The 17,634-nt window shown below is 41.0% G+C and overlaps 1 protein-coding gene and 1 long non-coding RNA gene across 5 annotated transcripts in view; one reads left to right on the forward strand and one right to left on the reverse strand.

Moving 5' to 3' along the window:
* Positions 1 to 2,917: 2,917 nt before the first annotated feature.
* LOC144901866 (uncharacterized) lies at positions 2,918 to 16,082 on the forward strand. Of its 3 annotated transcripts, none has more exons than XR_013629992.1 (3): positions 2,918 to 3,008; positions 15,705 to 15,859; positions 15,964 to 16,082. It is a non-coding gene; the product is annotated as an uncharacterized LOC144901866 (long non-coding RNA). The 3 variants fall into 3 exon arrangements; XR_013629994.1 differs by lacking the exon at positions 2,918 to 3,008 and adding an exon at positions 10,644 to 10,734; XR_013629993.1 differs by lacking the exon at positions 2,918 to 3,008 and adding an exon at positions 15,107 to 15,129.
* Positions 11,764 to 17,634, reverse strand: part of olfm2a (olfactomedin 2a) — a 68,305-nt gene continuing 62,434 nt past the window's right edge. For both annotated transcript variants that reach the window (XM_058050282.2, XM_058050280.2), the window contains exons 5-6: positions 15,721 to 15,827; positions 11,764 to 12,491 (exon numbers count right to left, since the gene is read on the reverse strand). In XM_058050282.2, the coding sequence (XP_057906265.1) occupies positions 11,817 to 12,491; positions 15,721 to 15,827 (782 nt within the window). In that variant the 3' untranslated portion in view covers positions 11,764 to 11,816. The remainder of the gene's footprint in view (positions 12,492 to 15,720; positions 15,828 to 17,634) is intronic.

Raw genomic sequence — 17,634 nt, forward strand, 5'->3', positions numbered from 1 at the left:
TGAGAAACACTATTGATTTCAAAGAAATAGCTCATAGAAAAGTACAAATATAGCATCTGTTACAATAGGATTGTAATGTGAAGGTTTGCAGTTAACACAGGTTGCAGGGGGAACGTTTTAACGAAGACGCATAACAGATAGTGAGACTGGCCAGTGTGTGTAATGAGGATTGTACCTGCTGCTGAGGTTTACAGTGAGGTTCAATCGTACAAGTATACAGCTCTAAACTTAAAGTTTGTAACAGACTTGAGTGAATCAGAGTCTTAAAATTAATTCGTCATTTAAATGTATGTATGTTTATGTTCCCAAAAAATATGTTAATATTTTGGATTGTCTGGAGCTGATTCATTTTGTTTAAATCTCATATTTTTATTTTTTTGTCGAACCTTTTGATGAAAGTCAAACTTCCACTAGAATCTGTAATAGGGTCGATTTGTCACCATTGTAGAACCTGTAGAACCTTTGCATACTTATCCTGTGAACCATTGGGTCAATCATTCATTTTCTACCGCTTATTCCTCACGAGAGGTAGGGCACACCCTGGACTGGTGGCCAGCCAATCACAGGGCACATATAGACAAACAACCATTCACACTCACAACCATTGGGTCATTTATCTCAAAAATAAATAATGTTTTTCCTCTGCATCTGCAAAATCTACATGGATGATCAAGGTATCAAATTAAAAGTTGGAAGTACAATATATATAGTATCTTGCACCTGGATTAGCTAAGTGATGTACTGTTCTCGATATTTGCCCATGTAACTTGTGGTTTAAATTGTAATGGTAATGGTTTTATTTTATTTGAACATGCATCAGATTACAATTGAATGAATCACATAATCAGTTCACACTTCCACATGTCCAAAAGGAGAAGGAAGAAGCAAAGTTTATTAAATCCTACCCCTCCATCTGGTACTTTTACAATCAGTAACTGTTACATTTGTTCACTTCCTGCTTTCATAATATGGTTTAATTTATTTTTTTTAATTGTTTTTAATTTTTTTGTCCCGTACCGAAGTACGAGTTGAATTGTCCTCTTTTTGCCTTCAGCTGATGTTCTTCTGGTTATGTGGCTTTATACCATGCATTCATTAATACAAGAGTTGCACTGCAATTACCAAGGCAACACAGACACAACCCGATTGCCCCCAGTAATGGGGTCCGTAGGGTTATTGAGTTGACTATACAGGCAATATTTTAATGAAGGATCATTGTAAAAAATGTATTAAAATAAGTTCCAGGTAATGTGGATTGGGATGTGTTTCAGATGTTTTGAGAACATGTCGCACTTTGGGAGTTAAATCTTGTCTTGCCCTTTACCTGCACTCTTCATCCACATATAACTGTCTCATTTGCATACATTGCAGTCTGTGCCGACTTTTATGTGTCCCTTGGTGTCGTTACATGAAATAGTCAAGTATCTAAGGGCCTCGGAGGGAGCAGATCTGTTTCCAAATGCCAGATTCAGTTGTCAATGTAGTGTCATACCCCCCCCCCCTTCTTAAATTACAGCTGCTCCATCAGTTTGTCTGCCAAGCAACATAACCTGTTGTTGTTGTTGTCATTGCACATATAGTATAGCAGTCTATGCACTGGCAGACATACAAGATGGGCTTCATGACAAGCGATGGTGAGGGGGGGGGGCACAAGGGAGCTATGAGTGCAGCCTATATACAGTCAGGCCTGGCACGCTCGCCTCCGCCATCCCCTTCATCTCCCGTCTGTGCTGCATGTATAATTGAGTCAGGCTCATTAATATGCGACAGAACGAGAAGCCTTCTACTACCTCAGCAGCTCCTGTCACTTGTTTTTTTGGGGGGGAATTTGATTTAATAACGGGGGGATCAGGCAAAGCGCTGTGATCACAGCCCTGACTCCCATTTGCATATTAATGCGGTATAATGTGCGCACAATGCATTGTTTATGAACGGTTCGAGCCCAGCTTTAATTACTTTTGAGTTGACTTTAGGCGTGTTGCCCATGGGCCAAAAAGGGGCGGCACACGCATGTGGAAAGTTCTCTCAGGATGTTGCATGTTTAAAAATAACATCAGGGCGTACTCACATTAGTCAATCTGTTCGTTGTGTTCCGAAGTGGTAGGTATGAGCTCGGCATAATTGCCCATGCATGAGGACACGAGTGAATGCAACACAGTCGAGTCATTTAATGCAAGTTATCGCACCTCCTGCCAGTTATTAATGATAACCTCCACTAGTTGATGATGCGACATTTTAACACTTTTAACACTGTCTTTCTTGGTTTAGGCTGTGTCCACACCAAAAAAAGAAACATGGATGGATGTTTACCAGCTTAGATTTCACAAAAAGCTTCCAAAATATACTTTTAAAGAGCACAGAACAGAGGGACACATTTTTCCGCATATGTTGGTGCAATTTCTGCATTCTTTTTGCCATCATAACACAACTTTTATGTCATTGGTCCGTATAGCATTCACATTTGAGAGATTTTGGTGGACATCAGAGTCCTAATTAACATATATACTATTTGTATATCCAGGAAACCAGAGTACCCCGAGAAAGCCCATGCATGTACGAGGGAGAACATTTAAACTCCACACAGAGATGCCAAGTGGAGAATAGAACGTGGTAACCACTCGTCCACCATGTGATACTATTTGTCTTGAACATGATTTAACTGTAGTTGAATGCATGTTGGTGAAATACAAATACACCCACGTCCTCTGCCTTTAAAAGGCAGCAGCTGTACCATTACACCACCAGGGATTGACAAATGAGTGGGTGAATTCTGTATTGTTATTCTTTTATTCTGCTGTGTGCTGTCAATCATTGTGGCATCAACTGTGGTGTGAGATTATATGTCTCATTTTTTCCCCTTCTCCCACTTTAGACTGACATCAGGATCCTAATTAACCTATATACTATTTGTATATCCAGGAAACCAGAGTACCCCGAGAAAGCCCATGCATGTACGAGGGAGAACATGCAAACTCCACACAGAGATGCCAAGCGGAGAATCGAACGTGGTAACCACTCGTCCACCGTGTGATACTATTTGTCTTGAACTGTAGTTAAATGCATGTTGGAGAAACACAAATACACCCACGTCCTCTGCCTTTAAAAGGCAGCAGCTGTACCATTACACCACCAGGGATTGACAAATGAGTGGGTGAATTCTGTATTGTTATTCTTTTATTCTGCTGCGTGCTGTCAATCATTGTGGCATCAACTGTGGTGTGAGATTATATGTCATTTTTTTCCCCCTTCTCCCGCTTTATTTATTTTTTTTCTTTTCTTTTCTCTTTCTTGCCTTTTTTTTCTTCTTCTTTTTTCTTCTTCTTCTTAATCTTTGATGAGTGTTTGTGTCGTAGATTCCTAAAAACAGCGAAGCACTCTCGTGATATAGATAATCTTTGATGAGCGTTTGTGTAGTAGATTCCTAAAAACAGCAAAGCACTCCTGTGAAATAGATAATCTTTGATGTTTGTGTCGTAGATTCCTAAAAACAGCAAAGCACTCCTGTGAAATAGATAATCTTTGATGTTTGTGTTGTAGATTCCTAAAAACAGCAAAGCACTCTCGTGATATAGATAATCTTTGATGAGCGTTTGTGTCGTAGATTCCTAAAAACAGCAAAGCACTCCTGTGAAATAGATAATCTTTGATGTTTGTGTCGTAGATTCTAAAAACAGCAAAGCACTACTGTGAAATAGATAATCTTTGATGTTTGTGTCGTAGATTCCTAAAAACAGCAAAGCACTCCTGTGAAATAGATAATCTTTGATGTTTGTGTTGTAGATTCCTAAAAACAGCAAAGCACTCTCGTGATATAGATAATCTTTGATGAGCGTTTGTGTCGTAGATTCCTAAAAACAACGAAGCACTCTCGTGATATAGATAATCTTTGAAGAGCGTTTGTGTCGTAGATTCCTAAAAACAGCAAAGCACTCTCGTGATATAGATAATCTTTGATGTTTGTGTCGTAGATTCCTAAAAACAGCAAAGCACTCTCGTGAAATAGATAATCTTTGATGAGCGTTTGTGTCGTAGATTCCTAAAAACAGCAAAGCACTCTCGTGAAATAGATCATCTTTGATGAGTGTTTGTGTCGTAGATTCCTAAAAACAGCAAAGCACTCCTTTGATATACGTAGATAATATTTGATGAGCGTTTTTTTTTTTTTTTTTCCTTCTCCCGCTTTAGACTGACTTGCTGCTCTATGCCTCATGGTGGTGAGGCACATACGCATTCTGGGGCCCCCATGAACCCTACACAAAGAAGGGCGGCCCCCTTTGCACTTTGATTAAACGAACCGTACTAAGAAAACAAATGCACCACAGTTATACGTACCAAGAATGACAAGTGTGAAGACTTATTGACACTCTCAGTCAGTCTCCAAGTGCACTTTTTGTCACGAAGGCTACAAGCAAGGAGAGCTTAGCCTCAAAGGTACACACCCGATGGTCAGTATCGTATCTGACTGGTAATATCATCTGAAGGGGAGCAGTAATTCTCCGCATATCACGCGACTCACTTCCTGTATAAAAGTTTGAGTGAAATATATAGTATATGCTCCAAGCGGGGAATGACAGCATGGTGGTTGTCATAGTCTGGATAGAGCTCATTCACTCGCACGTCGCTTGTGATCAGTGTCATTTTTGCAGAGCAGCTGCTGCTTACCGCTTTACTCCTGTCACTTTGTCAATCAAGGTCTCATTTGCAGGTTTTTTTTTTTTCAGTGCTTTTTTTTTTTTGAAAGAAAAGCCATTTTCCCTTACGGCACCGATGGGACTCCTCCGCCGTTTCCACCCCACTGACAAACTTGAGCCCGCCATCGCTTTTCCTTTTAATTACAGAGATCCGAGAGACGCTTGAGCACTTGATGTTTAATGTCGTGACAGAACTCCCACTTTTAGTGCCCTTCACAAGACAGTAACCAATGAGATATTGGCTGCCTGAATTGACCAAAGCTCAAAACACAATTAAAAAGACAAATTAACGAGTGGGCTTCTTAGGGGAGTTAATTGGTGTAAAATTACCTCCTCGTTCTCTGACCCATTACTCCATCTGCACTCTCCTACTTCAGCTTAAAACCCAGCTATAAAATGTAGACAGATAAAGCCCCAGAAGGCAGTTTGAGCCATGTAGTTGACAATGAAGGAGAAGTTGTACCGGTAGATGACTCCATGTTTAAAGACTGGGGTGGTAATGGTAATGGTAGCACTGTTGTTGCTGATTTAGGATTTATCGCAGTACTTTGCTTTATTACTGTGATATTTATGTGGGCTGCATGGTGGAGTGGCCACATACAGGCCACACAGCTAGGAGACCCGGGTTTGATTCCCCTTTGTCCCCATGCATTACTTTTCTGCAGGTACTCCGGTTTCCTCCCACATTCCAAAAACATGCAAATTTAATTAATTAGTTAATTAATCGGCGACTCCAAATTGTGAATTATGAATGTGAATGGTTGTTTGTCTATATGTGTCCAGGGTGTACCCTGGCTTTCGCCCGAAGACAGCTGGGATAGGCTCCAGCGTGCCTGCGACCCTCATGAGGATAAGCAGTACAGAAAATGGATGAATGAGTGAGTTGTTTGTTGTTAAATTAAACTAAAATAAAGTAAAAATTACTCACTCTTTCACAGTGAGTTCCATAGGTGTGAATGTGAATGATTGATTGTCTACATGTGCCCTGTGATTGGCTGGCATCCAGTCAAAGATGTACCCCGCCTCTCACCTGAAGACAGCTGGTATAGGCTCCAGCATGCCCGCAACCCCGGTGAGGATAAGTGGTACATAAAATGGATGGATATTTATGTGACTTCTCGTTATGAAATGGATGTTATGACTGAAGAATCTTTCAGACAGGAAGGATAAATAGAGGGTAGCAAGATGTGAACCCTGAGGGACACCAAGGGAGCTGTGGCTGATTGATTTGTCTGTTTAAATCAATGGAAGGCTGTCAATGTGGTAGATGGTGAACCAGGCGGAATCTGCTAGAGGTGCTAAGGGTTGTTTTGGAGCGTGTGATGAGTCTGATTAATGGTGTCAAAGGGAGGGAGGTCAGCTCACATAAAATGGTTGGTAGACTTTTTAGTAACATCGAGGCAAGGCTGTTCAACTAAACTTTTCTAGGGGGTTGATGCTTCTCCCTTTATCCTTATTTTGTATTGCATTGTAGTTCACCAAATACCTAATACACCCATTCATTTTCTATACCACTTACCCTCACTAGGGATGTGGGAGCCTATCCCAGCTGACTTCAGGCAAGAGGCGGGGTACACCCTGGACTGGTCGCCAGCCAATCACAGGGCACATATAGACAATCAATCATTCACACTCACATTCATACCTATGGAACACACTGCGACATAGGGAAAGAGTGAGTAATTTTACTTTATTTTAGTTTAATTCTAGAGTGTATAACATGTTAGGATTTTAAAATGAAAACATTATCAAACTATGACAGGTTAAAGGCAACGATTCCACCCTAGGACAGACTAATTCACTTTCTCGATGGAGAAAAACACGTTTTGTGGTTAGAACAACTAGGAAGTCAACCAATGTTTTACTTTATTTTAGTTTTATTTTACTCCAACTAATAGGAAAAGCTGGTTTTGTAATTTGAGAACTGTCTCTAGCTTTTCCTTCTATCAAGTTCATTCATTCATTCATTCATTCATTCATTCATTCATTCATTCACCCCCCCCCCCCCCCAAAGGAGGCATGATGATGAAGATTAATGGCTTCAGTTTGCCCAAACTAATCATGGCTGCCATATTTAAACAGAACAGGACCAGTGCCAACTATTGACAAGACACTCACATTCATAGCTATGGACAATTTTCATTCATTCATTCATTCATTTTCTACCGCTTTTTCCTCACGAGGGTCGCTGGGGTGCTGGAGCCTATCCCAGCTGTCATCAGGCGAGAGGCGGGGTACACCCTGGACTGGTGGCCAGCCACTCACAGGGCATATATAGACAAACAACCATTCACACTCACATTCATACCTATGGACAATTTGGAGTCGCTAATTAACCTAGCATGTTTTTGGACGTGGGAGGAAACCGGAGTACCCGGAGAAAACCCACGCACACACAAGGAAAACATGCAAACTCCACAAAGAGATGCCCGAACCACTCCACCACCGTGCAGCCACCTCACACAATCAACAAAAATATAAACACTTTTGTTTTTGCTTCCATTTCCCATGAGCTGAACTTAAACATCTATAAACAAATTCCATTTACACAAAACATCTACAAGTAGCGCTCACAAATGTGTGTTTTTTTTGGGCCTTCATAATGCAGCCTCCTCACAGGTGTAGCACATCAAGATGCTGATTAGACAGCATGGTTGCTGCACAGGTGTGCCTTATGTCGCCCACAAGAGACAGCCACTCCTAAATGTGCACTCTAAGTGTTGCAGTTGAACCTTGCTTAGTGACATTAATGTGTTCCAGAAGGTGCTGTTACGTTTTGGCTTTGACGTTGCGTGGCCACGACCCCTAGGGTGCAGAGAGAATGCAGGTAAAAGTATATTTTTTTAGTAATTATTGCAGTACAGCAGCAGAGAAACAAAACTAACCGGCATGAAGCTCAATGATCCAACAAAGGACGATGCATAACTCAATAGAGGTGTAACTGACCTTAGAAACAGGTGCCATTGGTAAACACAAAGCAGGAAGTAGATGCAAAATAGGAGTAGTATACCAACAAGGGATAAGGCATCAAAAGGGAACTTAAATGAGCTGTCACACAGGCAACGATGCAGATTGTGACAGGTTCCACTCTCACCAAATACTTTTTTTCCAAATTCGGAATGTAACCCACTGCTGGCCTTCAAAATAATAGTCCTTAGGGTTACAGTCTGTTGCAGTCTTAACAAAATTGCCCTTAACAAAATAAGGGTCTCATAAAAATAGCAAATGATGCCCAACCCTATTTGTCGTTGACTATGACTTATTATTAGTCAAATATTGAAAGAATATGTGCCCTGTGATTGGCTGGCGACCAGTCCAGGGTGTACCCCGCCTCTCGCCTCTCGCCTCTCTTGGCATCAGTTATGAGACATAACGTTACATTATATTACCTTTCACATATAGGGAAACTAGTTACTGTGTGGGGGTAAAAAAAAGGTTCTCTCACTTTGTGTGGAAGTGGTATGTTTTTGGCTTCTTTTTCCTTTTTCCCCATTCTGTTTGAAACACTAAGTGTACAATAAGTAAATCGGAGAGGCTTGGTAGCTTACTATGTCCCTGTAGAGATCCTGTCGTCTGCGCAATGTGATGTAAACCAAGAATAATAGGAGTGTAAAAGTGACTGTTGCGTAATATTTACAGGACCATAATTTTAAAACTTTTATTTGGAAAGTCAAACTGGTTTTCTATGCTCACTGAAAATATTTTGTTCTTGTTTTATTGAATCCTACTTGACAGGAATTCACTTATCGCTGAGTCTGTAACCAGTTAATGGTGATAAAGGAGGGACTGCTGTATACGATATTTGAGGCAAATGGTGGCCACACCAGGTACTGACTGATTTCGAGTGGAATAAATCTAATATCTGGCTGCACGGTGGACGAGTGGTTAGCATGCAGGCCTCACAGCTAGGAGACCCGAGTTTGATTCCACCTTCGGCCATCTCTGTGTAGAGTTTGCATGTTCTCCCCGTGCATGCGTGGGTTTTCTCCGGGTACTCCGGTTTCCCCCCACATTCCAAAAACATGCTAGGTTAATTGGCGAATCCAAATTGTCCATAGGTATGAATGTGAGTGTGAATGGTTGTTTGTCTATATGTGCCCTGTGATTGGCTGGCAACCACCGAAGACAGCTGGGATAGGCTCCAGCACCCACCGCGACCCTCGTGAGGATAAGCGGTAGAAAATGAATGAATAAATCTAATATTGTTATAAATGTAAACAAGCAAAATGCTAGTCAAAGATCCTCTAATTGACAGGACCATGCTGCTATGTTTAAAAGCCTTTTCTCAATGTGCTTGTATTGAAATGAACCCAAAAGAAAGCTCCACGGCTAAAGTGCTATTCCTGCAAGTTATACTCTCCAACTATAAACCCCCTGCCTGTGCTTTGTACCACTCGCCCAAATGCTAAGTGGAGAGTGGTGTCCTTGATGCAGTTTTGTCACGGTGCTGATCTTGTACAATCACAACAACACGGCTAATGCCTTGCTTTGTGAGTCCTGGAAGTGATGTTCACGCTGCTGGCAGCCAGTAAGAAAAGAATGGGGCAATGTGGGAAGCTGTTTTTATGTTTTTGTTTGTTGGTTTGGACTCATAGTTTAGATATTGCCTAGCAACAAAAAAAGTTATTTCCTTGCAGCGTTATTTCCTTCCTTTCCATTTGCAATGCAACCAAAACAAAATAGAAGTAGCAGAGCATGATTTAGTTTTATTTGTATTATCATTTGATTTTACATCTGAGGCCATTTATTGTTTTGAGTTTTCCCCCATTCCACAGTGGTGCTTTAAATGTCAGCCCCCTACTCTACGGACTTATCACACGGAAGCGCTTTATTGATAGAAAAGGCCATTTACTATGAATGGGATTGCCATGGTTACACGGGAATAGGAAAAAAAAATGGAATGCTTTGATTTCACCTCTTCTCTCGCCGCAATCCTCTTGCGAGATGGGCTGCACCATCACACACCTGACTGAGCAGAGCACTGTGAGCTATATCCACATAAAATGCACATTTCGGGCTTTTATCCCAAAGAAAATTGGATTTATCTCACGGAAATGTTTCAAAATATTATATATATTGTACTGCCTTTTCTGGAAATGACTTTTTTCCTCTTTTTTTTTAAATGGCTTTTGATCAATGACTTATGACCAATTTGTTGCTAAATCCCAGCATAAAGATTTTTCTTAACGGTGACAGTGTTAGTAAAGTAAAAAAATAAAGTAGAACCTCTTTTTACTCCCCCATACTGAAAAAAATCTAAGCTTTGACATTTAAACTTTTAGTTTTGGTCATTCGGATGACTAGTTTTCTTGCTTAATTGTATTTTTAAAAGGAAATTTGTCCTCAGGCTACAATGTGGAAATGTGCTGAAAGTTAGCTCCTTACAGTGGAACCTTACTCATCCATTCGTTCCATGAGAAGCAACTCTAACCAGAACGGATGCTAACTGAATCATTCATTCATTCATTCATTTTCTACCGCTTTTCCTCACGAGGGTCGCGGGGGTGCTGGAGCCTATCCCAGTTGTCTTTGTGCGAGAGGTGGGGTACACCCGGGACTGGTCACCAGCCAATCACAGGGCACATATAGACAAACAACCATTCATGTGTTTTTAATCAATCTTGCTGAAATATGACGCACGTATGCTTGTGAGTACCCAAATTTTAAGTAAGTCCAACTTATCCCGTAGGATCCAGTTTGGTTGATCAATAACAGCACCACCAGGTGGTGTATTTGTATTTGTCATCCTGAAAGGATAAGCCTCGGTACCCAAAGTGGGGTATGCGTACCTTCAGGTGTCAGAGGTAGCAATTGAGTAAAAATGTTAAAACGGAACCTCTGGTAGCACAGAGCGCTCAGTCAGAGCAAAAAGAAGGAAGTTCTTCATTGTGCTTAGTATACTGCTTTATCCTGTTTGTTAAACTTTCCCTGTTCTCCTCCTCCAGCCACACAACTCTACACACCATGACCACATTTTGACAACAATAGGATAAAAATGAATGTTTCTCACAAGACATGTTATCTACTCACACCTTTAATAGAGGTAGCCCACTCATCCCACTCATACAAAGTAGCTTATGGCACCTGAAAGTGTGATAGTACTCCAAAATAATAGTTTTTAAAGATAATAGTGTTCCAAATAATAGTAGTATTCAAATATAATTTCAATATAAGCACTGTAGGCTGCATGGTGAATGAGTGGTTATCATGCAGGCCTCACAGCTAGGAGACCCGAGTTCAATTCCACACAATTCCATCTCTGTGTGGAGTTTGCATGTTCTCCCTGTGGGTTTTCTCCAGGTACTCCGGTTTCCCCCCACATTCCAAAAACATGCTAGGTTAATTAGCGACTCCAAATTGTCCATAGGTATGAATGTGAGTGTGAATGGTTGTCTATATGGCGTTCGAGTGTTTAGCCCGCAGGTCTCACAGCCCAGGAACCCGAGTTCAATTCCACCCTCTGCCATCTCTGTGTATAGTTTGCATGTTCTCCCCGTGCATGCGTGGGTTTTCTCCGGGTACTCCGGTTTCCTCCCACATTCCAAAAACATGCTAGGTTAATTAGCGACTCCAAATTGTCCATAGGTATGAATGTGAGTGTGAATGGTTGTTTGTCTATATGTGCCCTGTGATTGGCTGGCCACCAGTTTAGGGTGTACACCGCCTCTCGCCTGAAGACAGCTGGTATAGGCTCCAGCACCCTTGTGAAAATGAGTGAGAATGAATAAGCAATGTAGCCCCTCCAGACTTTTGCTGCGTTGTCTTCAATCTCCTCCTGGATAAAAGTCATTTTTGTAGATTGAGCACAGAAAGAATACAAAGTATGTTCAGTGGAAGAAGCCCATTTAGTCCAAAGAACCACAAGGGGATAAATGTTAAAGACTGATATTTATTTTTTCATCACAACTAAAATGAACCATGCTTACTCATCACAAAAAGAAAAACAGAAATGCTCAATCTTTTCTGTACTGTTACCGACCTTGCTGTGTTTTTGTGAATAATAGCACTCTATGAAGATTTCATAAAAAATACAAGCCATTGACACTTAAATACCCCTCACTTCAATTTGTACCCTCCCATCAACATCGTATACAGCATGTGTTGGAATCAGTCTAAGATGGGCTCTCAATCCCCAGAAGTCTTAATAACCTGGAACAGTGTGACGTTGTAGAGCACCTGATGTCCATTGTTCCAGGTGTAGAGGACCCTCTCCCTGGGGTTGTAGTCCATCATGGAGATATGCGAGTACTGATTATGGAAAGGGATGTCTGTGTACTCGTAGCTGGACGTGTTGGTGTAATAGGCAAAGTAGATCTTGGCGCCGGCCAGATGGGAGTTGGTGACGTAGAGCGTGCTGCAGATCATGAAGGACTCGCCGGCGCTGCGTTTGGGGAAGCCGGTGTCCCATGTCTGCAACACCTCCAGAGTCTGCGGCTCCAGTCGGCTGATGACGATGTTCCCCGCGTTGGGGATCGTGGTGTAAACCGCCCACAGCCCGTTCTCATCAGCCATCAGGTCAATGTCGGAGGAGCCGCCCCAAGAGTAGGGGAAGGTGTTGTTGTAGCCGGCGCCGCTCAGGCTACGCTGCACCAGCACGCTCCGAGAGCGGAAGTGGTACTTGATGATGATGTTGCTCTGGTACTTGTTGTAGTACAGCGAGCCGTTGTAGACCATATGGCCCGTGCCTGCCCACGGGTGCGGGAGGAGGTGCTGGACAAAGTTCTGGCCCTTCATGAAGTCGCTCATAGTGCGGTACTCCAAGACCCTACGCCCCTTGAAGTAACCATCCATGGACCACACCTGCCATCAGAAAGGGAGTTTTGGTTAGACTTCTAGAAAGTCAGGATGATTGACACTTGTCTTGGCATTGGACATTTTTTTAGTTTTATTGAATTACCAGAACGTATCCTTTTCAACGCTAGTCACTGATAGATCCATTTACCTCCTCCATCTACCCCCTTCACCTCCTGCAACTCCTTTTTCATAAATCACTCCATCAGCGGATGCTTAGATGAGTTGTCTGAGCATAAGAGCGTTCCAAATGGCCAAGGTAATTAGCGAGCGTGGCCGAGATTGCCGTGGACATGTGATACTGAAGTGTCGGATGAGAGATGATCATGTGACTTTGTGTGAGCTGGTAGAGGGGAAGGGATTGATTATTATTAGTCCTACTGAAGTCCAGTAAGCCATCTGAAATGAAGCAAAATAGATACTGTAGCTACAAGTGGAATAAGGTCACATTCTTTGATTGAGTAGCCACGTATACATGGACCGGAATATTCCAATTGCGTTCGGGTTATTTGCTCAAACGGAAAGAATGTAACCTTTGTATACACCTCATTCCGAAAGAAAAGTGCCAATCCGAATGAATGTATAATTGGATTCCCAGGGGTGGAATATTCCTTTTCCCCAATCCGATTGTACCCGCTCAAATGGAAAGTTGTTTTTCTTCTTCTGTTGTTTGTCGGTTTTCTGTTTAAATTTTTATCCCGGTTGCGTTCTTTCAGCTCATGCTCAAATATGACGTAACACGAAGCTCGAGACGTACTGCAGTTTTAAAAATGGAGGCGAGCAATCGGCACTGGTCTTGCTGCGGAAAGTTTGTTTTTGATTCAAACTAAATTTCTGGACGAACGAAAAACTGGCAATACGGAGTTATTCCAACAAATGAAAGAAAAACTCGAGGAAGTCGGTATCATGTGATGTTGATGTTTACGTTTTACTTCCCCACTGACTATTCTGTTTATAGCGGCGCAAGTAGACCAGAAATTGGAATATTCCTTTCCATGTATACCATGTTTTTGGAAAAGTCATTCAGAAAGATTCCATTCAGAAAGAGGAAAAACTCCTCATGTAAACGTGGTTACTGCCCCCATCTTTTTTCTCATATTTTCAAAAATACCCATGCCGCTCTCGGTGAGTGGACCCTGTGCAACAAATTCATTATGCTATAAGGAAACTAAATAAAACTAAAATAAAGTCAAACTACCTCATCTTCGAAGATGCCTGACACAAGGTTGTTACCTTGCGGCGTTTTCTAGTTATTGTTGCCCCATTTGTAACCATTTTAATCCGATTACCCCCCCTCCCTGGCAGAGCCCTTGGGACTCATGTAGCAGGCAGAGGATGTTTCTCACAATTCGACTACTGCACCTCGCCACCCCTCAGTTCCTCCCACAGCCTCAGACGCTCCCACTGGATCTCTTATCTCCAGCAAAGTGCCTATTGTCACACCTGGGAAGGATGGGGTGGGGCGGGGGGGGGGTGTCTCTTAGCAAAGCCCTCCTTGATGTGTTAAGCACAAAATAAATATCTAGGTGAAGTGCTGTTTAATGAAATCAATTAAAAGATGAACTCCGTCTCTGCGGAGCCGTGGGGAGGATGAGCTCCGAGAGGTGCGAGTCGGGGCCGTGTCAGCCGGCCAATCCTGCTGAGAGCTCTTCAGGGGAGGAAAAAAAAAAAAAAAAAAAAAGATAGAGCTGCTAAATTGATCGATTTTCTGTAAGCGTTGAAAACGGAGGGGGTGCACACCAGGAGTGGAGTGGTGGACCGCAAAGTGGTAGCAACGTCTTCACTCCCACACGCAACACAGCACAGATCAATGGCTGGAATAGTACATGAAATCATGCAGTCGCTCGGTCAGCAGAAGAGGTGACGGACACTTAAATTGCAGGAACCTTGAACTCAGGGAAAATAAGTGGAGCCGACACGAGACGCTGAAGTCTAGTGCTGCTGGTCAGGTTGATTATGTAGTCTACATTACAACATACAGTCAAGCTTCTATCTGGATTAGTGCAAAGTCTGCATGTTGGACATTACAAGTCCTTAGTCCAGCAGATCACATTTACTGCTAAAGGATGAATGAATAAACTCGATATTCAGAATGGCGGTGTATGGAGGCAGGTTGGGTGAATGGTGGGTGTGGCAGTATGGTTGCAGGAGAGTGCCGTGTGAATAAACATATTTAGGCGGTAACTGTAAGACCCATAAGTCTTGCCCTGTACTTTTATAGCGCTCCTCAAACACTAGCACTAGAACAAACAAAGTGAACTAGATCAAAACAAAACACAAAATGTTAAAGGATGATGACGACATATAAAGAGTAATTCCTGTCCAATGTCTTTCCAATGGGAAGTTAATATCGGAAGTTAATGGCAATCGGCAAGAATTCATTAAAAAATTACTACAAAAATTGTTTATTTGGGACTAGTTTTTCTTCAATCATACCATCAAAACTTACTAGGAATGTAAATCTGTGTGTTTGTTTACCTTGTGATGATGTTGCAGTACACTCATCCTAATATTCATCACTCAGTATCATTCAATGTTCTTATTTTCCAATGACACATTTCTAGGTTAAATAAAAGGCAAATAAAGTAAAATTTATAATGCCATTGATTTTTTGTTTCTTTTTTAGTTGCTGCCATTAATTGGACTGGTGAGTATTGCGCTTTTATTGTGGAAATGTTTATCAAAACAAATCTGTAACTGCAACATAACGAGTGTTCCGTTTGCACTTCGATCTTGGTAGACATGATACCGTACCTGCTCGAAAAACACGATATTGTTATGGGTTACCAACTTCGGAGCTACTGGATATGCATTGAAACGAAAATAAACCGGCCGACCTTGCACCGTCAGAACTGATTAAAAGTTTTAAAACAATGGTATTATATGTACTTTTTGAAAATAAAAACACTTTTTTGTTTTTTTACTTTATTTGCCTTTTATTTAACCTACAAATATGTCAGATCCTATTGTGTGACCCTGTATAGAAAAATGAAAGCAGTAGTACTATGATTTAGTATAATTGACTCATCTTCAATGTTTTCAATCTCATTAAAAATGTCCACTTGGAATTCCCTGAATATGGCTACCCTATTTGTAGCTTAGTTCATCACTATTTACACTCTTCCGCCTCCAAAGTCGCCAAGTGATGGCTTCAACATGACGGTGTGCAGCTGTGTTTGCTCTTTTGTTCTCGCTTCATCCTCCGTATTTGCTCACTTGTAGGGATTAGGACACTCACTCTGTTGTCGGAGCTGGGGATCATCGTATCCGTCATCCAGGAGCCGAACCTGGACCCAGACGCTCGCACCGTAATGGGATTACTGACGCCGGTGAGCTTCCCGCAACCTGCAGGTCAAAGCAGAGGTAGAGGATGGAAGGTATGAATATTTATAGCTGTCACTACGTACACATACACACAGGATCTTTATCGGAATACATTTAGCTGGGTTTTATTAGTATGCTCCATTCATCTGCTTTACAGGCTTTATTGATGGATGCTTCATTTCAAGCACCACATAATGTGATGGAAAACAAGTGGATCAGAAGGACTCGTATACACAACACATTCAAAAGCACATTTAGTCACAAATACAACCTTATATATAACGTATTTTCCCAACTATAAGTCACACTTTTTTTCATAGGTTGGCTGTTCCTGCGACTTATACACCAGAGCGACTTATAAATGAAAAAACAGTTTGTTACATAAACACTGGACACCTTTTCTGTTCATGTTTATTATAATAACCATTGTGTTAGCACATCTTACACCTATTCAGCCTGTTCTCTATTCTTTTATTGTTATTACGTCCTCTTGGAAGGCAAGTTCTATCTGTTTTGGTCAAGTAGTTTGTGAAATACCGTATTTTCTGAACTGTAAGTTGCTCCGGAATATAAGTCGCACAAGACCAAAAATGCATAATTAGGTAGAAAAAAAACATACATAAGTTGCACTGGAGTATAAGTCTCATTTTTTGCAGGTAATTTATCATATTTTCTGGACTATAAGAGTATAAGTCAAATAAGACCAAATATGCATCATCAGGTAGAAAAAAAACATACATAAGTCGCACTGGAGTATAAGTCGCATTTTTTGCAGGTAATTTACCGTATTTTCTGGACTATAAGTCGCACTTTTTTTCATAGGTTGGCTGTTCCTGCGACTTATAAATGAAAAAAGTGTTTATGTTACATAAACACTGGACACCTTTTCTGTTTGTTTATTATTTGTGTAGCTGAATAACCATTGTGTTGGCATATCTTACACCTAATCAGCCTGTTTGCTATTTTTTTACTGTTAGAACTTGCCTTCCAAGAGGACCTAATGTCTGTTTTGGTCAAGTAGTTTGGAAAATAAATTACCTGCAAAAAATGCGACTTATACTCCAGTGCGACTTATGTATGTTTTTTGCTACCTAATTATGCATTTTTGGCCTTGTGTGATTTATGTATGTTATTTTCCACCTAATTATGCAATTTTGGCCTCGTGTGATTTATGTATGTTTTTTTTGTACCTAATTATGCATTTTTGGCCTTGTGCGACTTATACTCCAGTGCGATTTATGTATGTTTTTTTTCTACGTAATTATGCATTTTTGGCTTGTACTCCGGTGTGACTTATAGTCCAGAGAATACAGTACCTGTTTTTTTTGTATTACAATACTCTACAATGCTGATTCTACATAACTTGATAACCGGCATGCTTTTATGACCTATGCAAAATGTATTATACTTTCAGATTTAGAAAAAGCCTCTGTGTGGCAAGTTTCAAAAAAATAAAAAAATGAATCTTTATATTAAGATATCCCATATATTTTTCATTAATCTGCTGCTTTGTACAGAGCTATGAATTAATTATTGACCATCTATGTGCCATTTGTCTAAGAGTTCCAAATATAAAGGCTACACTGTGTGGTCTTTTTTTTTTTTTTTTTGCCTCATCATCATCAACCCTTATTTGTTGGGATTTTTTTTTTTTTTTGTTAAATCATCAGTTTAGCCATGTGAAAACACGATCAATTATTCATCCAGGCATTCTAGCAAAGCTCTTCATAATTTACGCTGATAACATGAGCGGGTGGGCAGGGTGCAAATGTTGTACAGCATAATATTTGACTATTTATGATGTTCATTTAATCAATAATTTAATTGG

Source organism: Doryrhamphus excisus, linkage group LG16 (assembly GCF_037039965.1).
Source record: "Doryrhamphus excisus strain RoL-2023G ecotype Guam linkage group LG16, RoL_Dexc_Guam_v1.1, whole genome shotgun sequence".
NCBI lineage: Eukaryota > Metazoa > Chordata > Actinopteri > Syngnathiformes > Syngnathidae > Doryrhamphus > Doryrhamphus excisus.